This window comes from Lynx rufus, unplaced genomic scaffold (genome assembly GCF_022079265.1).
Source record: "Lynx rufus isolate CCGP_SWC_20201006 ecotype Redwood Valley unplaced genomic scaffold, mLynRuf1.p SCAF_8, whole genome shotgun sequence".
Lineage (NCBI taxonomy): Eukaryota > Metazoa > Chordata > Mammalia > Carnivora > Felidae > Lynx > Lynx rufus.
The window spans coordinates 96356222-96375587 of NW_025814896.1; the positions used below are offsets into that span (position 1 = coordinate 96356222).

General features: G+C 34.8%; 1 protein-coding gene across 7 annotated transcripts in view; it reads left to right on the forward strand.

Annotated features, from left to right (window-relative positions):
* Positions 1-19366, forward strand: part of CTNNA2 (catenin alpha 2) — a 966176-nt gene that overhangs the window by 892708 nt on the left and 54102 nt on the right. For all 7 annotated transcript variants that reach the window (XM_047068620.1, XM_047068618.1, XM_047068619.1 and 4 more), the window contains one exon: positions 2263-2444. In XM_047068620.1, the coding sequence (XP_046924576.1) occupies positions 2263-2444 (182 nt within the window). The remainder of the gene's footprint in view (positions 1-2262; positions 2445-19366) is intronic.

Below are 19366 nucleotides of genomic sequence, written 5' to 3' on the forward strand. Positions count from 1 at the left end.
CACGGTAGTTAAGTATGGTGTTAGTTGACCTGGGTTTGAATCGTATACATACAGCTTATTAGTTGTGTAATATTGAGAATTTAATTTCTCTGGGTCTTAGTATCACCATTAATAAAATAGTGGTAATAATATTATTAATCTTGTAGAATGCTTAAGTAGATTGTTTTTTTTTGTTTTCTTGTTTTTTTTTTTTTTTTTTTTTACATACATAAGCCTCTTAGCATAGTACCTGGTATACATTTCTGTACTCAAGGAATCATGTCAATTGTCTATTTAGGTATAGTAACATAGACTCTGGGCCCATCCCTTCTCTTTCATAGCAACTAAGTAATGAGCTCAAGGGGTAGCTGGAAAGGAAAACTAATATAGTCATGATACTAATATATTAACAATAATCCCATAGATGCTTTCGTTTCTCTTTTTGGAAAAAACACAACACCTTTGTTATTTCATTTGCTGTCCACTATAACACCCTGAGGTAATTTTTTACTATTCTTAGATCTAAAGAAGTTAAGAATATGATCCAGTAGCGATTAAGTCTTAACCTAAGTCAGTGATAGAGCCCATTGAGCCCAGTTTTCCTGAGTTTATGTCCATTGATATTTTTACTAGAAATCAACAACCTTTCTTCCCAATAATTTACTTACATTAGGACAAACTTTATAATTTAGGAAGCAAGGCTTTATTGTATGTGTTATTTTACTTGTCCTTTGCAAAAGTTTTAAGTTTCCCAAATCATGCTTTCGTTACTGAACACACATATCCCAGAACCAGAGGGTTACTAGTGCTGTCATACTTATCCACATGCTCCTTTCTATGAAACAGGTCACACATGGTTCTATGAGGATGGAATGAAATGATTCCAGACATTGCATTCAGGGCAATGCATACATGGTATTTACCAAATGCAGTTGATTGTCTTTATTTGTGGTACCTATATTCTATAACATCACCATGAACACTTAATTAGCAGCTATGGAGTCATGGCTTTTAGAGGAAATAGTGTTAGGTTCCTGAGAGCTCCTGGTCTCAACATTTTATTTCAACCAATAAATACAGAATCTTGTTTAATGAATGTTTCCTTTCATATGCTTTATAGTTTTGATTCATTATCATTGAACTCATGGACAAGAGCACTGTAGCTCATGCCTGAATGAACCTTGTCTAATACATGTATATTTCTCCATAAGGCACATCACAGCCTTTCGGTGCTTAGGGACACTTAGAAAGCATTTGAGCACTATGGTTGGGGGCTATGTTAAATAGCAAAATTACCAATAAAAAGTACAAATATGTGGAAAATATGGCACCAAATAGACGACAGAAGGGACCTGTTGTTCAGTGTTGAAACGAAAAGACAGCGAATTCCTTGTTCAACCATATCTGTGAATAGGCCTGACAGGTGAACCCAATTTTTTGCAACTCTCTGCATGTCTGTGAATGACGAGAAAGCACCACAAGTATTGATTTTGGGCTGCCAATAAATTTTAGAGAGTAGGCAAATTTGTATAGAAAGATTCCATGAATAATGAGAATCAGCTGTAGTTCTTGCTTTTCTGCATTCCCTTACCTAGCAACTTTTGAAAATCGACCTTTACTTCCTAAACCTATATTTTATCCCATCATACCTTCTACTTCTGCATACTAATAGGCTCTGTAGGGAGTCATGGTTATCTCAGAATTTCCACAGGGAAGATGGAAGAGGGCTGGGAATAGACATGCCATCCCTGAAATGCCTTGGGTTAGGGGATTGTTTGGTATCTAATCATGCATTCCTTCATTAACACTCATGGAAATTCTCTCCACCCCACTTGGATGCTCAGATATTGTTTAAAATTCCTCTTCTTTCCAGCGACAGAAAGCCTTTTTTCTTTTTTTTCCTTCTCTGAACAGATTTCACTGTTGAAAGAGGTGCATTCTTTCATCTGGTAAAAGTTTCTTGAGACCAAATATAAAAATTGTCAAGAATAGATTCTTTTGAACAAACATATGTCATCAAAGCAACACAGAAGTTCTGTTACTGTCAATGTGCACATACCTTTTGGATCTCTCTATTTTTGTGTGTATAGGAATAGGGACAGGGATTTGGGGGATGTTACCAGTCTATGCTTTTGCTTTCCTGGGGATGGAGAAAACGTACTTTCTGGAATGGCGGGACAGCCTATAAACCTTGTCGGGGTCTGGCTTTGCCATTAACTTAAGGCAGAGTCAACCTACTTTACTTTGTCAATATTAGTCACACTTATTCTTTAACCCACACAGGCCATCATGGCACAACTACCGCAGGAGGAGAAGGCAAAAATAGCTGAGCAGGTGGAGATATTCCACCAAGAGAAAAGCAAGCTGGATGCCGAAGTGGCCAAATGGGATGACAGCGGCAATGATATAATTGTGCTGGCCAAGCAGATGTGTATGATCATGATGGAAATGACAGACTTCACAAGGTGAGGCCCAGAGACAGGAAGATGATTTTCTCATTAAACCCAGAAGCGTAACAGTGTATATTAGCATGTGAGAGCCTGCTGAAAAATTAAAATATTACATCAAAGCAAGGTAGTGGTATTATAAAATTTATATGTGTAAGTCAAAATGGTATGGACCTAATTCTTAGCAGATAATCAAGGAGGACAGATTCATTTTTGTGATTATTATTGTTTTAATTATACCAAGTCAGTCATAAAATCTAACCCCTGGGAGTTGAGTGACTCATTTTTGTTCTGTGCTGTTTTGCAATGTTTTTAAATACTGTTTTCAAGATAAGGTGAACGATTTGTTTATATTCCTTTGGGGAAAAAAATGTACATCTATACATCTGTGTGTGCATACATACATGTAATAGGTTGAATGCGAAGTCATGATCAAGCATTGATCTCAGCTCATGTTTTACCCTTACATACAAAGATTCAGTTTCCACAATCTGATCCCATAATTTTGACAGGGAAATTAAAAATTGTATAAGTTTTATTCCCTTTTGCTGTAAGCAGTGCTTTTAATAAATCAAGAGATCAGTCAGAATTTTGTCGAGAGGCTTTGCCTCACCGGGGTCATTGCTGTTTCTGCCACTGCAATTTTAATCTCCTCTTTAAAGGGAGGTGACATTTCTGCCCTTCCTACCACACAAAGGGCAAATCAAGGGAGAGCAAAGCTCAATGAAAAAAACCCTGGATTTTGAAGCTGAATACAGGTGATTTTAGACCAGCCTCTTACTGTCTTTGTTTATTTGCAAAATGGGGAAATAATGCTTTTCTTATAATCTTCATAGGAGAGCTTTAAAATCCAACGAGGTAAAGCAGTTGTAAATTATGCTGCTATACAAATAAAAGCATTATATTTATTACACTATCATTATATTACAATTTTTTTTCCATTGGAAACACAAATGCACATGATCAAGATATTTTAATGATTAAACATGATATTTGTTTATAAAACTATGTAAGATATATGGTAATGCCAAAACATCACCTTATGGGTGACAATATTTTTAAGGATTATTGAATGCTTCTAATAGGAGAAGGCTACAATTGATTTTACGTAATAAAATATGGAATATCTCTGCCTCATCCCCCTTACCCTTTGCCTCTGGCCAATATATACTAATGACATTGCCTGGGCCTTTCTCTAAATATTTTTAAATTGTTTTTGACTTCAGTGGAATTACTTTAGTAATATGAAGGTGACCTTTGAGACTTTTTAAATGTCATTGTATTCATTAGAAGCTCAAATTTGTACATCCGGTTAGTCTTTGTCGGCTTCACAGATTTATTTCACACACGAAAAATAATAGCAGGAAAAAACAGTCTGAGCTACTACTTAAGGATACTTCATAGCTAAGTATGAATTGACTACAAATCAGACTGTTCTGACAGTCTCAGTCGTTGCTTTTCTAGGCCTGTGATGACTTAATTTGCTTGCTTTCAACATGGTATTAGTATTTTATCTGATAGATATTATGCAATCCGTTAATAACATCACTTGTAAAAATAATCTCATTAGTTCAAAGTGAATAATGAATCTAGTCAAGTTGCTAGTTTAGATCAGAAGAACATTTTATAATGCTCTAGATTATATATAACAGTGGTCATGGAAGAGAGATATATTTGAGGGGGTCTTGTTAGATGATGTTAAATAAAACAGACTTTCTATTAGTCAAAGTATGGTTTTAAAAGCAAAAAGAAGGCCACTTCAATTTCCTAGGGATTTCATATAATCATTTTATGCTTATTTGAGTAATGAAATGTCTAGGATAACACTGATTATCATTTGTCCTACCACCTGATGAGGAGTTTCATGCCTCTTTGTGAGGGCAAAGGGAGGAACCCAGTAATTAACGGCCAGAGAAACAGACGAGGGCGTGAATTGGAAATGGAACACGGGAATCTGAGTATTTGTCGCTATCTACATCTGCAGAGCCTCGCTGGCAAAGATGAAGCTGACTTGAGCCATTTTTTGGTGGACTCTCACCTGAGTTCTCTACTTAACCGTATGCATTATCATTATTATTGTTGCCCCAGCATTTTCTACTTCAGGGAAGAATATTTTTAGCTGTATACTGTAAAAATCCCTATGTACTATATTCTCTAAAGGAAAGAAGATAGTTGGTTAGGAATTGAAACTTGACTCTTCTCAAATCATATGTTTAAATTGCATCAAAAAAAAAAAGCCTTTGCATTTATTATCATGTTGTTTTATTTTTTGCCAGTAGCTAACATTAATTTGATTCAGTCATCTCAATGATATACAGTCCATTATTATTAAAATTGGAGAGGTTCTGCCTCATTATTTGTGAAATAACTTCTTCATGGAGGATAAAACTAATTATGCCTCATGTCTTTTTCCTGTTCAGTCCTTGACTTCTATTTCATGGGCAGTGGCAGAAGCACTGTCCTGCAGAGGGTGACTCCATATTTCTGATGTCATTCTCAGTAAGAAATAGCATGTACCAGTCTTGTGTCCCAATAACATAAGGTGTGCAGATGGCAGCGGCTCAGAAAAGAAACCCAAGTTTAATTGTATAGCAAGGAACAAAGCTGTCTTTTGAGACCAACTGTAACTTCTGATCTGTAAGGAAAAGGATTTAGGCTAAGAAAAGGAACTTTCAGGGTACAGTCAACTGTAAAATGCTGAGCACTGGGCTCAGAAAACATGTAATCACCCCATTCTTCCGAAACTTAATTTCTGCCTTAGTGCAGACACTCAGTACCTCAGTCTAGGTATCACTTGGCTAGTTTTTTATTTCAGCCCTTGACCCTTTTCTGTCCCTTCCATGTCACATCTGGCCATTAAAAGGCCACCGTCTACCTCCCTTTACACCAGCTCTCTCATTAGCTCTTCTGTTCATAGAAAAAAAAAAATACAAGTACTGATTTTGCTATACAGTGCCTACCTTTTAAAAGTTTTTTTATTGAAATATATTTGACACATTACATTAATTTCAAGTGTACAACATGGTGATTTGACAATTCTGTATTTATGCAATGTTCACCACAAGTATAGCTACCATCCATTGCCATGCAATGCTATTACAATACAATTGATTATATTCCCTATGCTGAGACTTTCATCCCCATGATTTATTTATTCCATAACTAGAAACCTGTGTTTCTCACTCCCCTTCACCCGTTTTACCAGTACCCCCATCTCACCTCCCTTCTGGCAACCATCACTTTATTCTCTATATTTGTGGGTCTGTCTCTGATTATTTTGTTAGGGGTCTGTGTGTGTGTGTGTGTGTGTGTGTGTGTGTGTGTGTGTTTTAGATTCCACCTATAAGTGAAATCATACAGTGTTTGTCTTTCTCTCTTTTGTTTCACTTAGCATAATATACTCTACGTCCATCCATGTTGTTGCAAATGGCAAGATTGCATCTTTTTTATGACTGAGTAACGTGTGTGTGTGTATCACATCTTCTTTGTCTATTCATCTATTGATGGATGCTTGGATAGCTTCCATATCTTGGCTATTGCAAATAATGCTGCAGGAAAAATAGGCGTGCGTATACCTTTCTGAATTAATATTTTCATTTTCTTTGGGTAAATACCCTGTAGGAAAAGTACAGGACCATAGGGTATTTCTATTTGTAATTTTTAAAGAAAGCTCCAAACTGTTTTCTATAGTGGCTGTACCAATTTACATTCCCACCAACAGTGCACAAATATGCCTTTTTTTCCATATCCAAACATTTATTATTTCGTCTTTCTGATTCAAGCCATTCTGACAGGTGTTAGGTTATATCTCATTGTGGTTTTGGTTACCATTACTCTCATGATTAGTGATAGGGAACATCTTTTCCTGTGTCTGTTGGCCATTTGTACATCTTCTTTAAAAAATTGGGGCTCCTGGGTGGCTAAGTCGGTTAAGCATCCGACTTCGGCTCAGGTCATGATCTCGTGGTCTGTGAGTTCGAGCCCTGCATCAGGCTCTGTGCTAACAGCTCAGAGCCTGGAGCCTGCTGCAGATTCTGTCTCCCTTCCTCTCTGCCCCTTACCCATTTGCTGTCTGTCTCTCTCTATCAAAAATAAATAATTTTTTTTTAAAAAAGTCTATTCAGGTCCTCTGCCCATTTTTCATTTGGACTGTTTTTCTTTTTTTTATTATTTAAGTTATATGAGGTGTTTTTTTTTTTTGTATATTTTGGATATTAACCCCTTATTGGCTATATCATTTGTAAATATATGTTCCTATTCAGTATGTTGTTTTTGTTTGTTTGTTTGATAGTTTCCTTCACTGTGCAAAGGATTTGTTTTAAATTTATTTATTTGTTTTGAGAGAGAGAGAGGGAGAGAGAGAGAGAGAGAGAGAGAGAGAGAATCTCGAGAACCTCACTGTCAGCACAGAGCCTGGCATAGAGCTCTGATCTCACTAACCATGAGATCACTGCATGAGCCGAAATCAAGTGTCAGAGGCTTAACCAACTGAGCCACCCAAGTGCCCCCAAATGATTTTTTTTTTTTGGTGTAGTCCCAATAGTTTGTGTTTGCTTTCATTTCCCTTGCCTGAGGAGACATAACTAGAAAAATATTGCCAAGGCCAGTGTTGGAAAAAGTACCGCCTATGTGTTCTTCTAGGAGTTTGATGGTTTCATGTCTCACATTTAGGTCTTGAATCCACTTTGAGTTTGTTTTTGTGTATGGTGTAAGAAAAGTGTTCCTGTTTCATTGTTTTTGCACATAGCTATTTAGTTTTCCCAGCGCTGTTTTTTGAAGACTGTCTTTTCTCCAATATATTCCCCAATATATTGTCCCTGCCTTTTTCATATTAATTGACTATATAAGCATGGGTCTACTTCCGGACTCTGTATCCTGTTCAATTGATGTACTAGTCCATTTTTGTGCCAATACCATACGTTTTGATTACTATAGCTTTGTAATAAAACTAGAAATCAGTGATTGTGATACCTCCAGCTTGTTTTTTTCTTTCTCAAGATTGCTTTGGTTATCCAGGGTCTTTTGTGTTTCTATACAGATTTTAGAATTATTTTTTCCAGTTCTGTGAAAAATAATATTGGTGTTTTGATAGAGATTGCATTGAATTGGCAGATTGCTTTTGTAGTGTGGACGTTTTAACAATATCAATTCATCCAATCCATGAGAATTTTTTATCTTTCCATTCATATGTGTCATCTTCAATTTTTTTCTTCATTATTTTATAGTTTTCACAGTACCAGTCTTTCAGCTCCTTACTTATTTCTAGGTATTTTATTCTATTGGTGCAACTATAAATTGAACTGTTTTCTTATTTTCTCCTTCTATTTCATTATTAGTGTATAGAAATGCAATAGATTTCTGTATATTGATTTTGTGTTTTGCAACTTCACTGAACTCATTCATATATCTAGTAGTTTTTTGGTGGTCTTTAGTGTTTTCAAGTATAATGTCCCATCATCTACAAATAATGGAAGTTTTACTTCTTCCTTACCAATTTGGATGCCTTTTATTTCCTGTCTGATTGACGTGGCTATGACTTCCAATACTATGTTGAATGAAACAGAGTGGACATCTTTGTCATATATTTTTTTTAATTTTTTAATGTTTATTTTTTGACAGTGAGGGACAGAACACAAGCAGGGGAGGGACACAGAGAGAGAAGGAGACACAGAATACAAAGCAGGCTCCAGGCTCTGAGCTGTTAGCACAGAGCCTGAGATGGAGCTCAAACTCACAAACTGTGAGATCATAACTTGAGCCAAAGTCAGATGCTCAACTAACTGAGCCACCCAGGCACCACTTTGTCATGTTTCTCATCTCAGAAGAAAAGTTCTCACCTTTTCACCACTTAGTATGATGTTAGCTGTGAGTTTGTCATTTGTGACCTTAATTATATTGATACATGTTCCTTCTAAATTCATTTTGTTGAGAGTACTTTTTTTATTATGAACAGATGTTGAATATTTTCAAATAATTTTCTGTATGTATTGGGATGATCATGTGATTTTTGTCTTTCATTTTGTTAATATGATGTATCACACTGATCAATTTGCAGATATTGAACCATTCTTGCATCCCTGGAGTAAATCCCACTTGATTTTGGTGAATGATTATTTTAATATATTGTTCAATGTTGTTTGCTAATATTGAGGATTTTTGAATTCATTAGGGATATTGGCCAGTAGCTTTCCTTTTGTGTAGTGCTTTATCAGGTTTTGGTATCAGGATAATGCTGGCCGTCTAGAATGTATTTGGAAGTTTTCCTTCCTCTTCTATTCTTGGAATAGTTTATAGAGAATAGGTATTAACTCTTCCTTAAATGTTTGGTAGAATTCACCTGTGAATCTATCTGGCCCTGGACTTTTGTTTGTTGGGAATTTTTTGCTTACTGATCCAATTTCATTATCTTTCATATTTTATGTTTCTTCCAGATTGAATATTGGAAAATTGAATATTCTAGAAATTTATCTATTTCTTTTGTGTTATCCATTTGTTAGCATATACATTTTTGTAGTAGTCTCTTACAGTCATTTGTATTTCTGTGATGTCAGTTGTTACTTCTCTTTTTTCATTTCTTATTCCTTTCTCCTTTTCCCCTCCAATCCGGCCCAAGTCTTAATGATTTTGTTTATCTTTTGAAGAACCAGCTCTTGGTTTCATTGATGTTTTCTATTATTTTTAGTTTCTTTTTAATTTATTTTTCTTTGATCTTTATTACTTCCTCTCTTATACTCATTTTGAGTTGTGTTTATTCTTCTTTGTCTACTTCATTTAGGTGTTAGGTGAGATTGTTCATTTGAGGTTTTTCTTGTTTCTTGAAGTAAGCCTGCATTGCTATAAATTTACCTCTTAAAACTGCTTTCACTGCATTACAAATGTTTTTGACTATTGTGTTTCCATTTTCATTTTCCATGTATTTTTTAATCTCCTTTTTGATTTTTTGATTACCTCATTGGTTGTTAAATAGCATATTGTTTAGCCTTCACATATTTGTGCTCTTATTTCTTTGTGTTTGTTGTTGTTATAATTTATTTCTATTTTCATACCATTGTGGTTGGAAAAGATGCATGATGTGATCTCAGTCTTGTTAAACTTACTGAGACTTGTTTTGTGACCTAACATGTGATCTTAGAGAATGTTCCATGTGCATTTGAAAAGAATGGGTATTCTGTTGTTTTTAGATTAAATATTTTGTATGTCTGTTAAGTCCATTTGGTATAATTTGTTGTTCCAAGACATTGTTTCCTTACTGATTTTCTGCCTGGATGATCTATCCATTGGTGTAACTAGGGTGTTAAAGTCTCCTATTATTATTGTATTACTGTCAATTTATTCCTTTATGTTACTAATATTTGCTTTATGTATTTAGGTACACCACTGTTGGGTACATAGATATTTACAATTTTTATATCCTCTTATTTGATTGACTCCTTTATCATTGTGTAATGCCTTTCCTTGTCTTTTGTTCCACTCTGTTTTAAAGTCTTTGTCTGATATAAGTATTGCTACCCCAGCTTTTCTTCCCTTCTATTTGCATGGAATACCTCTTGCCATCCCTTTACTTTCCATCTGTATGTGTCTTTAGGTCTGAAGTGAGTCTATGGTAGGCAATATATAGATGGGTCTTAATTTCTTTTTATCCATTCCAATACCATCACTTTATTTCTTTTGCTGGAACATGTAGACCATTTACATTTAAAGTAATTATTGATATTTTTATTCTTATTGCCATTTTGTTCATTGTTTTCTGGTTGTTTTTGTAGTTCTTCTCTGTTCCTTTCTTCTTCTCTTGCTCTCTTTCTTTGTGATTGATAACTTTCTGTAGTGTTATGCTTGGCTTTCTTTCTCTTTGTTTATTGTGTATCTATTCTAGGTTTTGCTGTGCAGTTACCATGAGATTCATATATAACATCCTAAGTATATAGCAGCCCATATTAAGTTGATGGTTACTTAAGTTCAAACACATTCTAAACACCTTCATTTTTATTGCCCCCCCCGATTTTGTGTGTATGTAATCATATTTTACATTGTCTTTATTTTGCAAATCCCCTTAACTAATTTTTTTTTAATTTTTAGGTTTTATTTTAATTCCAGTTACTTAACAGACAGTGTTATATTAGTTTCAGGTGTACAGTATGGTGATTCAACACTTCCGTATATCACCCAGTGTTCATCACAAGTGCACTGAATAATTCCTATTGCTGATTTAATCTATGCCCCCACCCACCTCCTCTCTGGTAACCATCAGTTTGTTCTTTATAGTTAAGAGTCTGTTTCTTGGTTTCTGTCTCTCTCTCTCTCTCTCTCTCTTTTGCCCTTAATTATTTGTTTCTTAAATTACACATATAAGTGAAATAATATGGTGTTTGTCTTTCTCTGACTTATGTTGCTTAGCATTATATCTCTTCCTCTATTTGGGTTTTGGAAATAGCAAAATTTCATTATTTTTATGGCTGAATAATAGTCTGTTGTGTGTGTGTGTGTGTGTGTGTGTGTGTGTATACCATATCTTCTTTATTCATTCATCAAAGGACACTTTGGCTGCTTTCATATCTTGGCTATTGTAAATAATGCTGCTATAAACATAAGGGTACATATATCCCTTTGGATTAGTGTTTTTCTATTCTTTGGGTAAATACCCAGTGGTGTGATTGCTGCACTGTATGGTAGCTCTATTTTTAACTTTTTGAGGAACCTCCACATTGTTTTGCACAGTGGCTGCACCAATTTGCATTCCCACCAACAGTGCAAGAGGATTCCCCTTTCTCCACATCCTTGCCAACACCTGTTGTTCCTTGTGTTTTTTATTTTATTCATTCTGAGAGGTGCAAAGTGATATCTCATTGTAGTTTTGATTTTCATCTCCCTGATGAAGAATAATATTAAACATCTTTTCATGTGTCTATTGTTCATTTATCTTATCTTGTTTGGAAAAATGTATATTCACATCTTATGCCCATTTGTTAATTGGATTACTTCTTTCTTGGATGTTGAATTATATAAGTTCTTTATATATTTTGGATACTACCCCCTTATCAGATATGTCATTTGCAAATATTTTCTCCTATTCTGTAGGTTGTCTTTTAGTTTTGTTGATTGTTTTTATTTTGATGAAGTTCCAATGGTATATTTTTGTTTTTTCTTTCCCTTGCCTTAGGGCATCTATCTAGAAAAAAGTTGGTATGACCAATGTCAGAGAAGTTACTGCCAGTGTTCTCTTTCAGGATTTTATAGTTTTAAGTCTCACATTTACAGTTAGGTTTACAATTCATTTTTAGTTTATTTTTGTGTATGGTGTCAGAAAGTGGTACAGTTTTCTCAACACCATTTGTTAAAGAGACACTGCCCCCCCCCCATAGGATATTCTTTCCTGCTTTGTTGAAGATTAATTGAACATATAGTTGTCGGTTCATTTTGGGGGTTTTTATTTTGTTCTATGATTTATGTGTCTATTTTTATGCCAGTACCATACTGTTTTGATTACTATAGTTTTGTAATATGGACTACTGGACTGGAAGTCTAGAACCGTGATGGCTCCAGCTCTGCTTTTCTTTTTCCAGGTTGCTTTGGCTATTCGGAGACTTTTATGGTTCCATACATATTTTAGGATTGTTTGTTCTAGCTCTCTGAAAAAATTGCTTTTGGTATTTTGATAGGGATTGCATTAAATATGTAGATTGCTTTGGGTAGTATAGACATTTCAACAGAATGTGTTCTTCCATTTTGTGAGCCTGGATGTCTTTTGATTTCTTTTGTTGTCTTCAATTTCTTTTATCAGTGTTTTGTTATTTCCACAGTACAGGTCTTTCACCTCTTTGCTTAGGTTTACTCCTAGGTATCTTATTTTTGGTGCAATTGTAAATGGAATTGTTTTCTTAATTTCACTTTCTACTGCTTCATTATTGATGTACAGACATTCAACCAATTTTGATATGTTGATGTTGTATCCTGTGACATTATTGAATTTATCAGTTCCAGCAGTTTACTGGTGGAGTCTTTGGTTTTTCTATATAAAGTATCATGTCATTTCCAGATAGTGAATGTTTTATTTCTCCTTTGCCAATGTAGTTGCCTTTTATTTCTTTTTGTTGTCTGATTGCTGTGGCTAGGACTTCCAGTAGTATGTTGAATAAAAGTAGTGAGACTGGACATCCTTGCCTTATTGCTGGCTTTGCGGGAAAAGCTCTCAGTTTTTCCCCATTGAGGATAATGTTAGCTGTGGCTTTTTCATATATGCCTTTATTATCTTGAGGTATATTCCCTTTACATCTACTTGGTTGAGGGTTTTTATCATAAATAGATATTTTACTTTGTCAAATGTTTTCTCTGCATCTGTTAAAATAATTGTATGGTTCTTATATCCTTTCTCTTATTGATGTGATGTATCACATTGGTTGACTTGTTAATATTGAACCACCCTTGCAATGCAGGAATAAATCCCATTCGATTGTAATGAATGATTTTTTTTTTAATGTATGGTTCTATTCAGTTTGCTAGTGTTATGTTGAGGGTTTTTACATTTATGTTTATCAGGGATATTGGCCTGTAGTTCTCTTTCTTGGTGTTGTCTTTACATGGTTTTTGTAGCAGGGTATTGCTGGCCTCATAGAATGAATTTAAAAGTTTTCCTTTCTTTTCTGAATAGTTTTTTTTTTTTTTTTTTTGGAATAGTTTGAGAAGAATAGGTAGGTATTAACTCCTCTTTAAATATTTGGTACAATTTTCCTGTGAAGCCATCTGTTCCTAGACTTTTGTTTTTGGGAGTTTTTTAATTGCTTATTCAATTTCTTTACTGGTTATTGGTTTGCTTGAATTTTCTATTTCTTCTTGTTTCAGTTTTGTAGTTTATATGGTTCTAGGAATTTATACATTTCTTCAATGTCGTTCAATTCCTTGGCCTATATTTCATAGTATTCTAATATAATTTTATATATTTTTGTGGTATTGGTTGTTATTTGTCCTCTCTCATTTGTGATTTTATTTTATTTTTTTTACTCCTTTCTCTTTTTCTTGATAAGTCTTGCTAGAGGTTTATCGGTATTATTGACTGTTTTGTTTTGTTTTTCAAAGAATTGCCTCCTGCTTTCATTGATGTTTTCTTTTTCTTTCTTTCTTTTTATTTATTTATTTATTTATTTATTTATTTATTTTTAATTGTGTATCATTTATTTCCTTCCTTCTTCTGGTTTTAGGTTTTCTTCTTTTTCTAGCTCCTTTAGATGTAAGATTACTTTGTTTATTTGAGATTTACCTTGCTTCTTGATGTCAGACTGTATTGTTATAAAGTTCCCTATTAGCACTGCTTTGCTGCATTCTAAACGTTTTGAACTGTTGTGTTATCATCTTCATTTGTTTCCATGTACCTTTTTTATTATTTTATTTCTTGGCTGAACCATTCATTGTTTAGTAGCATGTTATTTAACCTCGATGTATTTGTGGTCTTTTCAGGTATCTTTCTTGTGCTTGACTTCCTTGTAACTAATTTTTAACATACAATTGATTGTACTATTTATTGTCTTTTAACCTTTGTACTAGCTCTATAAGTGATTGATCTACTTTCCTCCTGTATATTTGCTTTTGCTACTGAAGTTTTTTTTTTATAATTTTCTTCAAATTATGGCTTTTTCTTTTCCATTTAAAGAAGCTTCCTTAACACATCTTGTTAGGCTGTTTTAGTAGTGATGGATTCTTTTAATTTTTGTGTGGAAAATTTTTATCTCTCCTTTAATTCTGAGTGATAACTGCCTGGTATTCTTGGTTGTAGGTTGTTTGTTTTTTTTTTTCCTTCCCTTTCAGCATTTTGAATATAGCATGACACTGCTGTCTGGCTTGCAAAGTTTCTGCCGAAAAAGCAGCTGATAGTCTTACAGGGTTTGTTTTGTGTGTTACTAATTGCTTCTCTTTTGCTGCTTTAAAATTTTTCTCTTTCTTTTTAGTCTTTAGTATTTTAATTATTATGTGTCATGGTGTGGGCCTCTTTGGGTTCATCTTGTTTGGACCTCTCTGTGCTTCCTGAACCTGAGTCTGTTTTTTTCTCCAGGGTAGACAAGTTTTCAGTTTTTATTTCTTCAAATAAGTTATCTGCCCCTTTCTGTCTCTTCTGCATCTGTGTCCTCTATAATGCAAATGTGTGTTCACTCAGTATTGTTAAATTGATCCCTTAACATAATTACAGTTTTTTTTTATTTAAATTTAAATTTTATTTATTCTTTTGCTATTCAGCTTGGTTGCTTTCCAGTACTGTCTTTTAGATCACTAACCCATTCTTCTGTATCCTCTTATCTACTGTTGACTCCTCTAGTGTATTTTTCTTTTTGGTTTTTGTATTCTTCATTCTGGTTCTTTTTTAAATTTTCCTTTGGTTGAAGTTCTAAGTTTTGTCATTCTTCTCTCTTGTCCAGGACCATTACTTTGAACTCTTTATAAGGTATATTCATTATTTCTATTTCATTTAGACTTTTTCTGAGGCTTTGTGTTGTTCTTTTATTTGGAGATTCCTCTGTCTCCTCATTAAGCTTGACTTTGTTTCTATGAATTTTGCAGAATAGCTACTTCTCCTAAATGTGAAGGAATGGTCTTATGTATGGTTATCCCCTATTTAGACTGTGTGTGCTTGGTGTCTTCAGCTGGCAGACTAAAGCTGTGGTTGGTGAAGGGTGAGGGTCTTGGAGAACTCCATGCTGGGGCTGCCCTAGTTCAATGGCCAGAGTTGAAGTGGGTGTGGGCTTGGGTGGCTCTCTATGCATAGGGCATCCTGGCAGAAGAGCTGAAGCTGAAGTGGGTGCAAGCTGGGAGTTCCTGGGGCTTTCTATGCAGAGGACATCCAAGTAGGACAGCTGAAGTTGAAGCGGTGCAGCTGGGGTATCTTGGGGTGCTCAGTCCAGGGAGTCTCCTGATTAAGCAGCTGGAGCTGAGGTGGGCATGGGCCAGGGGTTCCCAGGATGATCTTTGTAGGGGAGTCCACTGGTGGGACAGCCACCTAAAGTAGACTGTGCCTGGGGTATCCTGACAAATCATCTGGAGCCGAAGTGGTGTAAGCCTGAGTGTTCCAGGCTGCTTTGCACCTGTGTCACTTGGGTGAAGAGTGCACACTGACCAATGGTGTCTTAGTATGCATCACTCTAGGTCTACTTTGGTTAGACAGCTTGGGCTGGTGTGAGCTAAGGGCCCAAAGCCCTCTGAGGTAATAGGCCAGTGAGGGCACCCAGACACCATGGAGGAGGTGAATTCAAGGTTTTTCCTGCAACATGATCTTGGACAAGAACTCAAGGCCTGTCTTTACTGACCCTTAGACTTATTTCTCAGTTTTGTACATATTTTTACTTTAACTTCAAAGCCATGAGATAAATGTGATTTCCTTGAAGAGTTCAAGTCATGCTCCTGCAGTCTCACTGATTTCTCATTATTCCCCAGATTCATTCAGCTTTTCTACTATGCTGTTTTCATGTCATACTGCATCAGCTGGTTGATGAAGATAGATTTTCCAAGCATGTTTTTTTGAGCTCTGGTTCTTGAAAGAAGCTTCTGTGATGCAATACATTTGAAAATACACTACTATATACTTTATATCATTATTGGAGAGTTACAGTACATTGACAAGTTAGAGGTATTGAGAAAGCTATAGCAAATAAACCTTTTGGTGTGTAATAACTAAGAATTTAAGAATTCTGGGTACTGAGTACATTAACTCAAAATGTACTTGCACATTGATTTGTCATATTAACACCTATTACCTTTTCATGAAATAAATGTGAATTCATTGGTAAATGTAGATACCAGTGATGTAGTAATAATAGTTTTCCATGACATTCTCTCTCTCGCTCTCTCTCTTTTTATTTATTTTTTTTTTTGAGTGATCACTTCCTGGGAGAGCTTCCAAATATTGACCCTTATATAAGAATGACATATTATCATAGTAGAAAAGGTTACATGAATCTGTATGACAGAGCCAATTCTATGACTTGATGTTCTTCCCCTTCCCCCTCAAAAAAAAAAAAAAAAAAAAAAAACTAAAACTAAAAACATGTCCCAGATGGAACAGTATTATGGTTTCTGTCTTTAAGATCACAAGATTCCTCAAAGCACCTTTTAATATGCCTAAAATAGTAAATCTGGTTTAAAGTAGGGAAATACAAAAAGGTGTAAGTCATCGTTTTGAGACTAGATGCTATACACACGATGGGGCCAGTTCCTTGGTCAACATTTCTTTTCACTGATAGGAAGACTCAGATTTTGTATCTTTTTGGGCCTGCTTTTTTATTGTTTTTTTTTTTTCTGGTGGCTATTTCTTTCTTTTTTCTGTATCCACTTCACATTATTCAGATGACTATGGTTAACTTAGACCTGTGCTGTCAAATACAGCAGCCACTAGCCACATGTGGCTATTTGATTGGTTTTTACTGTGTTAAAAAAGCATGCAATAAAATTCACCATTTTAATAATTTTTAAATGTACAGTTCTGTGGCATTAAATACATTTATATTGTTGTATAACCATCACCACCATCAATCTCTAGAATTTTTTTTTTTTTTTCCGCAACAGAAACTCTGTACCACTGAACACGAGCTCCTCATCCCTCTCTCTCCCCTGCCTCTGGCAACCACCATTCTCTTTCCTGTCTCTATGATTTTGACTACTCTAAGTATCTCAGATAACTAGAAACATACAGCATTTGTCTTTTGATGACTGGCTTATTTCACTGAGCATAATGTTCTCAAGTTTCATCCATGTTGTAGCTTGTATAAGACTTTCATTCCTGTTTAAGACTAAACAATATTATATTTTATGTATATATCATATTTTTTTTATCCATTCGTCCATGTTGGACACTGATTGATTCTGCCTTCTGGCTACTGGGGATACAGCTATGAACGTGGGTGTCCAGCTGCCTTCTTGAGACCCTGTTTTCAGTTCTTTCAGGTATATACTAAGGAGTAGAATTGCTGGATAATATGATATTTAATGTTTAGTTTTTTGAGGAACCAATGTCTTGTTTTCTATAGCAGCTGCCTCATTTACATTTCCATTAACAGTGCACAAAGATTCTAACTTCTCTACATTCTTGCCGACACTTTCTATTTTCTGCCTTTATTTTGTTGTTTGTTTTTATAATAGCCATCTTAATGAGTGTGAGATGGTATCTCACTTGTTATGATTTGCATTCCCTAATAACTAGTGAATTATTCATGTGCTGACTACCCATTGTATATATGTATTTTTTAGAGGAATATATATTCAAGGCCTTTGCCAATTTTTTTTTAATCAGGTTGGTTTATTTTGGTGTTGAATTATGAGAGTTTTTATATGTTACAAATATTGACTCCTTGTTAGATATATAATTTGTAAATATTTTCTATGATCCTACAGGTTTTCTTTTTACTCTGTTGTGTTCTTTTATGAACAAAAGTTTTTAAAATTTTGTTGTAGTCAAATTTACCTATTTTTTTATTACATGTGTTCTTGGTATTATATGTAACAAATAGTTTCCAAATCCAATGTCAGGAAGTTTCCATGTTTTCTTATATTATTTTATAGTTTAGCACTTACATTAAGGTCTTTGATCAGTTTTGAGTTAATTTTTTTTATGGTATAAGATAAGGGTCCCACATCAGGGTTTTTTGTTTGTTTCTTTGTTTGTTTGTTTGTTTGTAGGTGGATATCAAGTTGTGTAAACACTATTGGTTGAAGACACTGTCCTTTTCCCATTAAATGGTCTTATGACACCCATGTTGATAATCTTTTAGCCATATGTATGAGGGTTTACTTCTGGGTTCAGATTAATTCTTAACTCAGTTCTTAATTCATTTTCATGAAGCAATAATAATGAATATGGCTTTAGCTTCACTTTAGTACCTAAAGTATTTATGAATATCTAGACTCTTCTATTTAGTAGCTGAGAGTTTTCTTATGTTATTTTTCTGGGTAATTATAATGCTTTCTGTCTATATTTACGGTTTTAAATTTGGTATCCATATATATTGTAAAATGACCAGTCTAGTTAACATCCATCCTATACATAGTTACAATTTTTTTCTTTAGATGAAAACTTTCAAGATTTACTCTCTTAGTAACTTTCAAATATACAATTACATATTATTATTATTATATCCCCATGACGTACTTATTTTACAGCTGGGAGTTTGTACTTTTTAATTTCCTTCTCTCTCTCTCTTTTTTTTTAATTTCTAAATGTCTTATTTATATTTGAGAGAGAGAGAGAGAGAGACAGACTGAGTGGGGGTGGGGCAGAGGAATTGGGAGACACAGAATCTGAAGCAGGCTCCAGGCTCTCAGTTCTGAACTGGCAGCACAGCACAGAGCCCGATGAGGGGCTTGAACTCACAACTGTGAGCTGAAGTCAGACACTTAATGGACTGAGCCACCCAGATGTGCCTCTTTCTCCCATTTCAGTGCCTGCCTGCCTGTCTCTTACCTTCTACCACCCCCTTAACCCCTGGCCTCTGGTAACCACCAATTTGTTCTCTGTATCCATGAATCTGAATATTTCTGTTTGTTTAGTTGATTGGTTTTGTTCGTTTGTTTGGGTTTTGCTTTGCTTTGTTTCAGATTACTCATATAAGTGAGCTTATATGATATTTGTCTTTCTCTGTCTGACTTCTTTTATTTAGCATAATACCCTCAAAGTCCAACCATGTTGTCACAAATGGCAAGATTTCATTCCTGTAGGGATGAATCACATTCCTTTATAAATATAATCACTTTATCCATTCTTCTCTTGATGACATTAAATTTTCATATCTTGGCTATTGTAAATAATGATGCAGTGAACATGAAGGTGCATGTATCTCTTTGAGTCATTGTTTTCAGTTTCTTTGGATAAATACCCATAAGAAGAATTGCTGGATCATACTTTCAATTTTTCAAGGAGCCTCCATACTGTTATCCATAAAGGCTACACCAATTTACATTCTGACCAACAG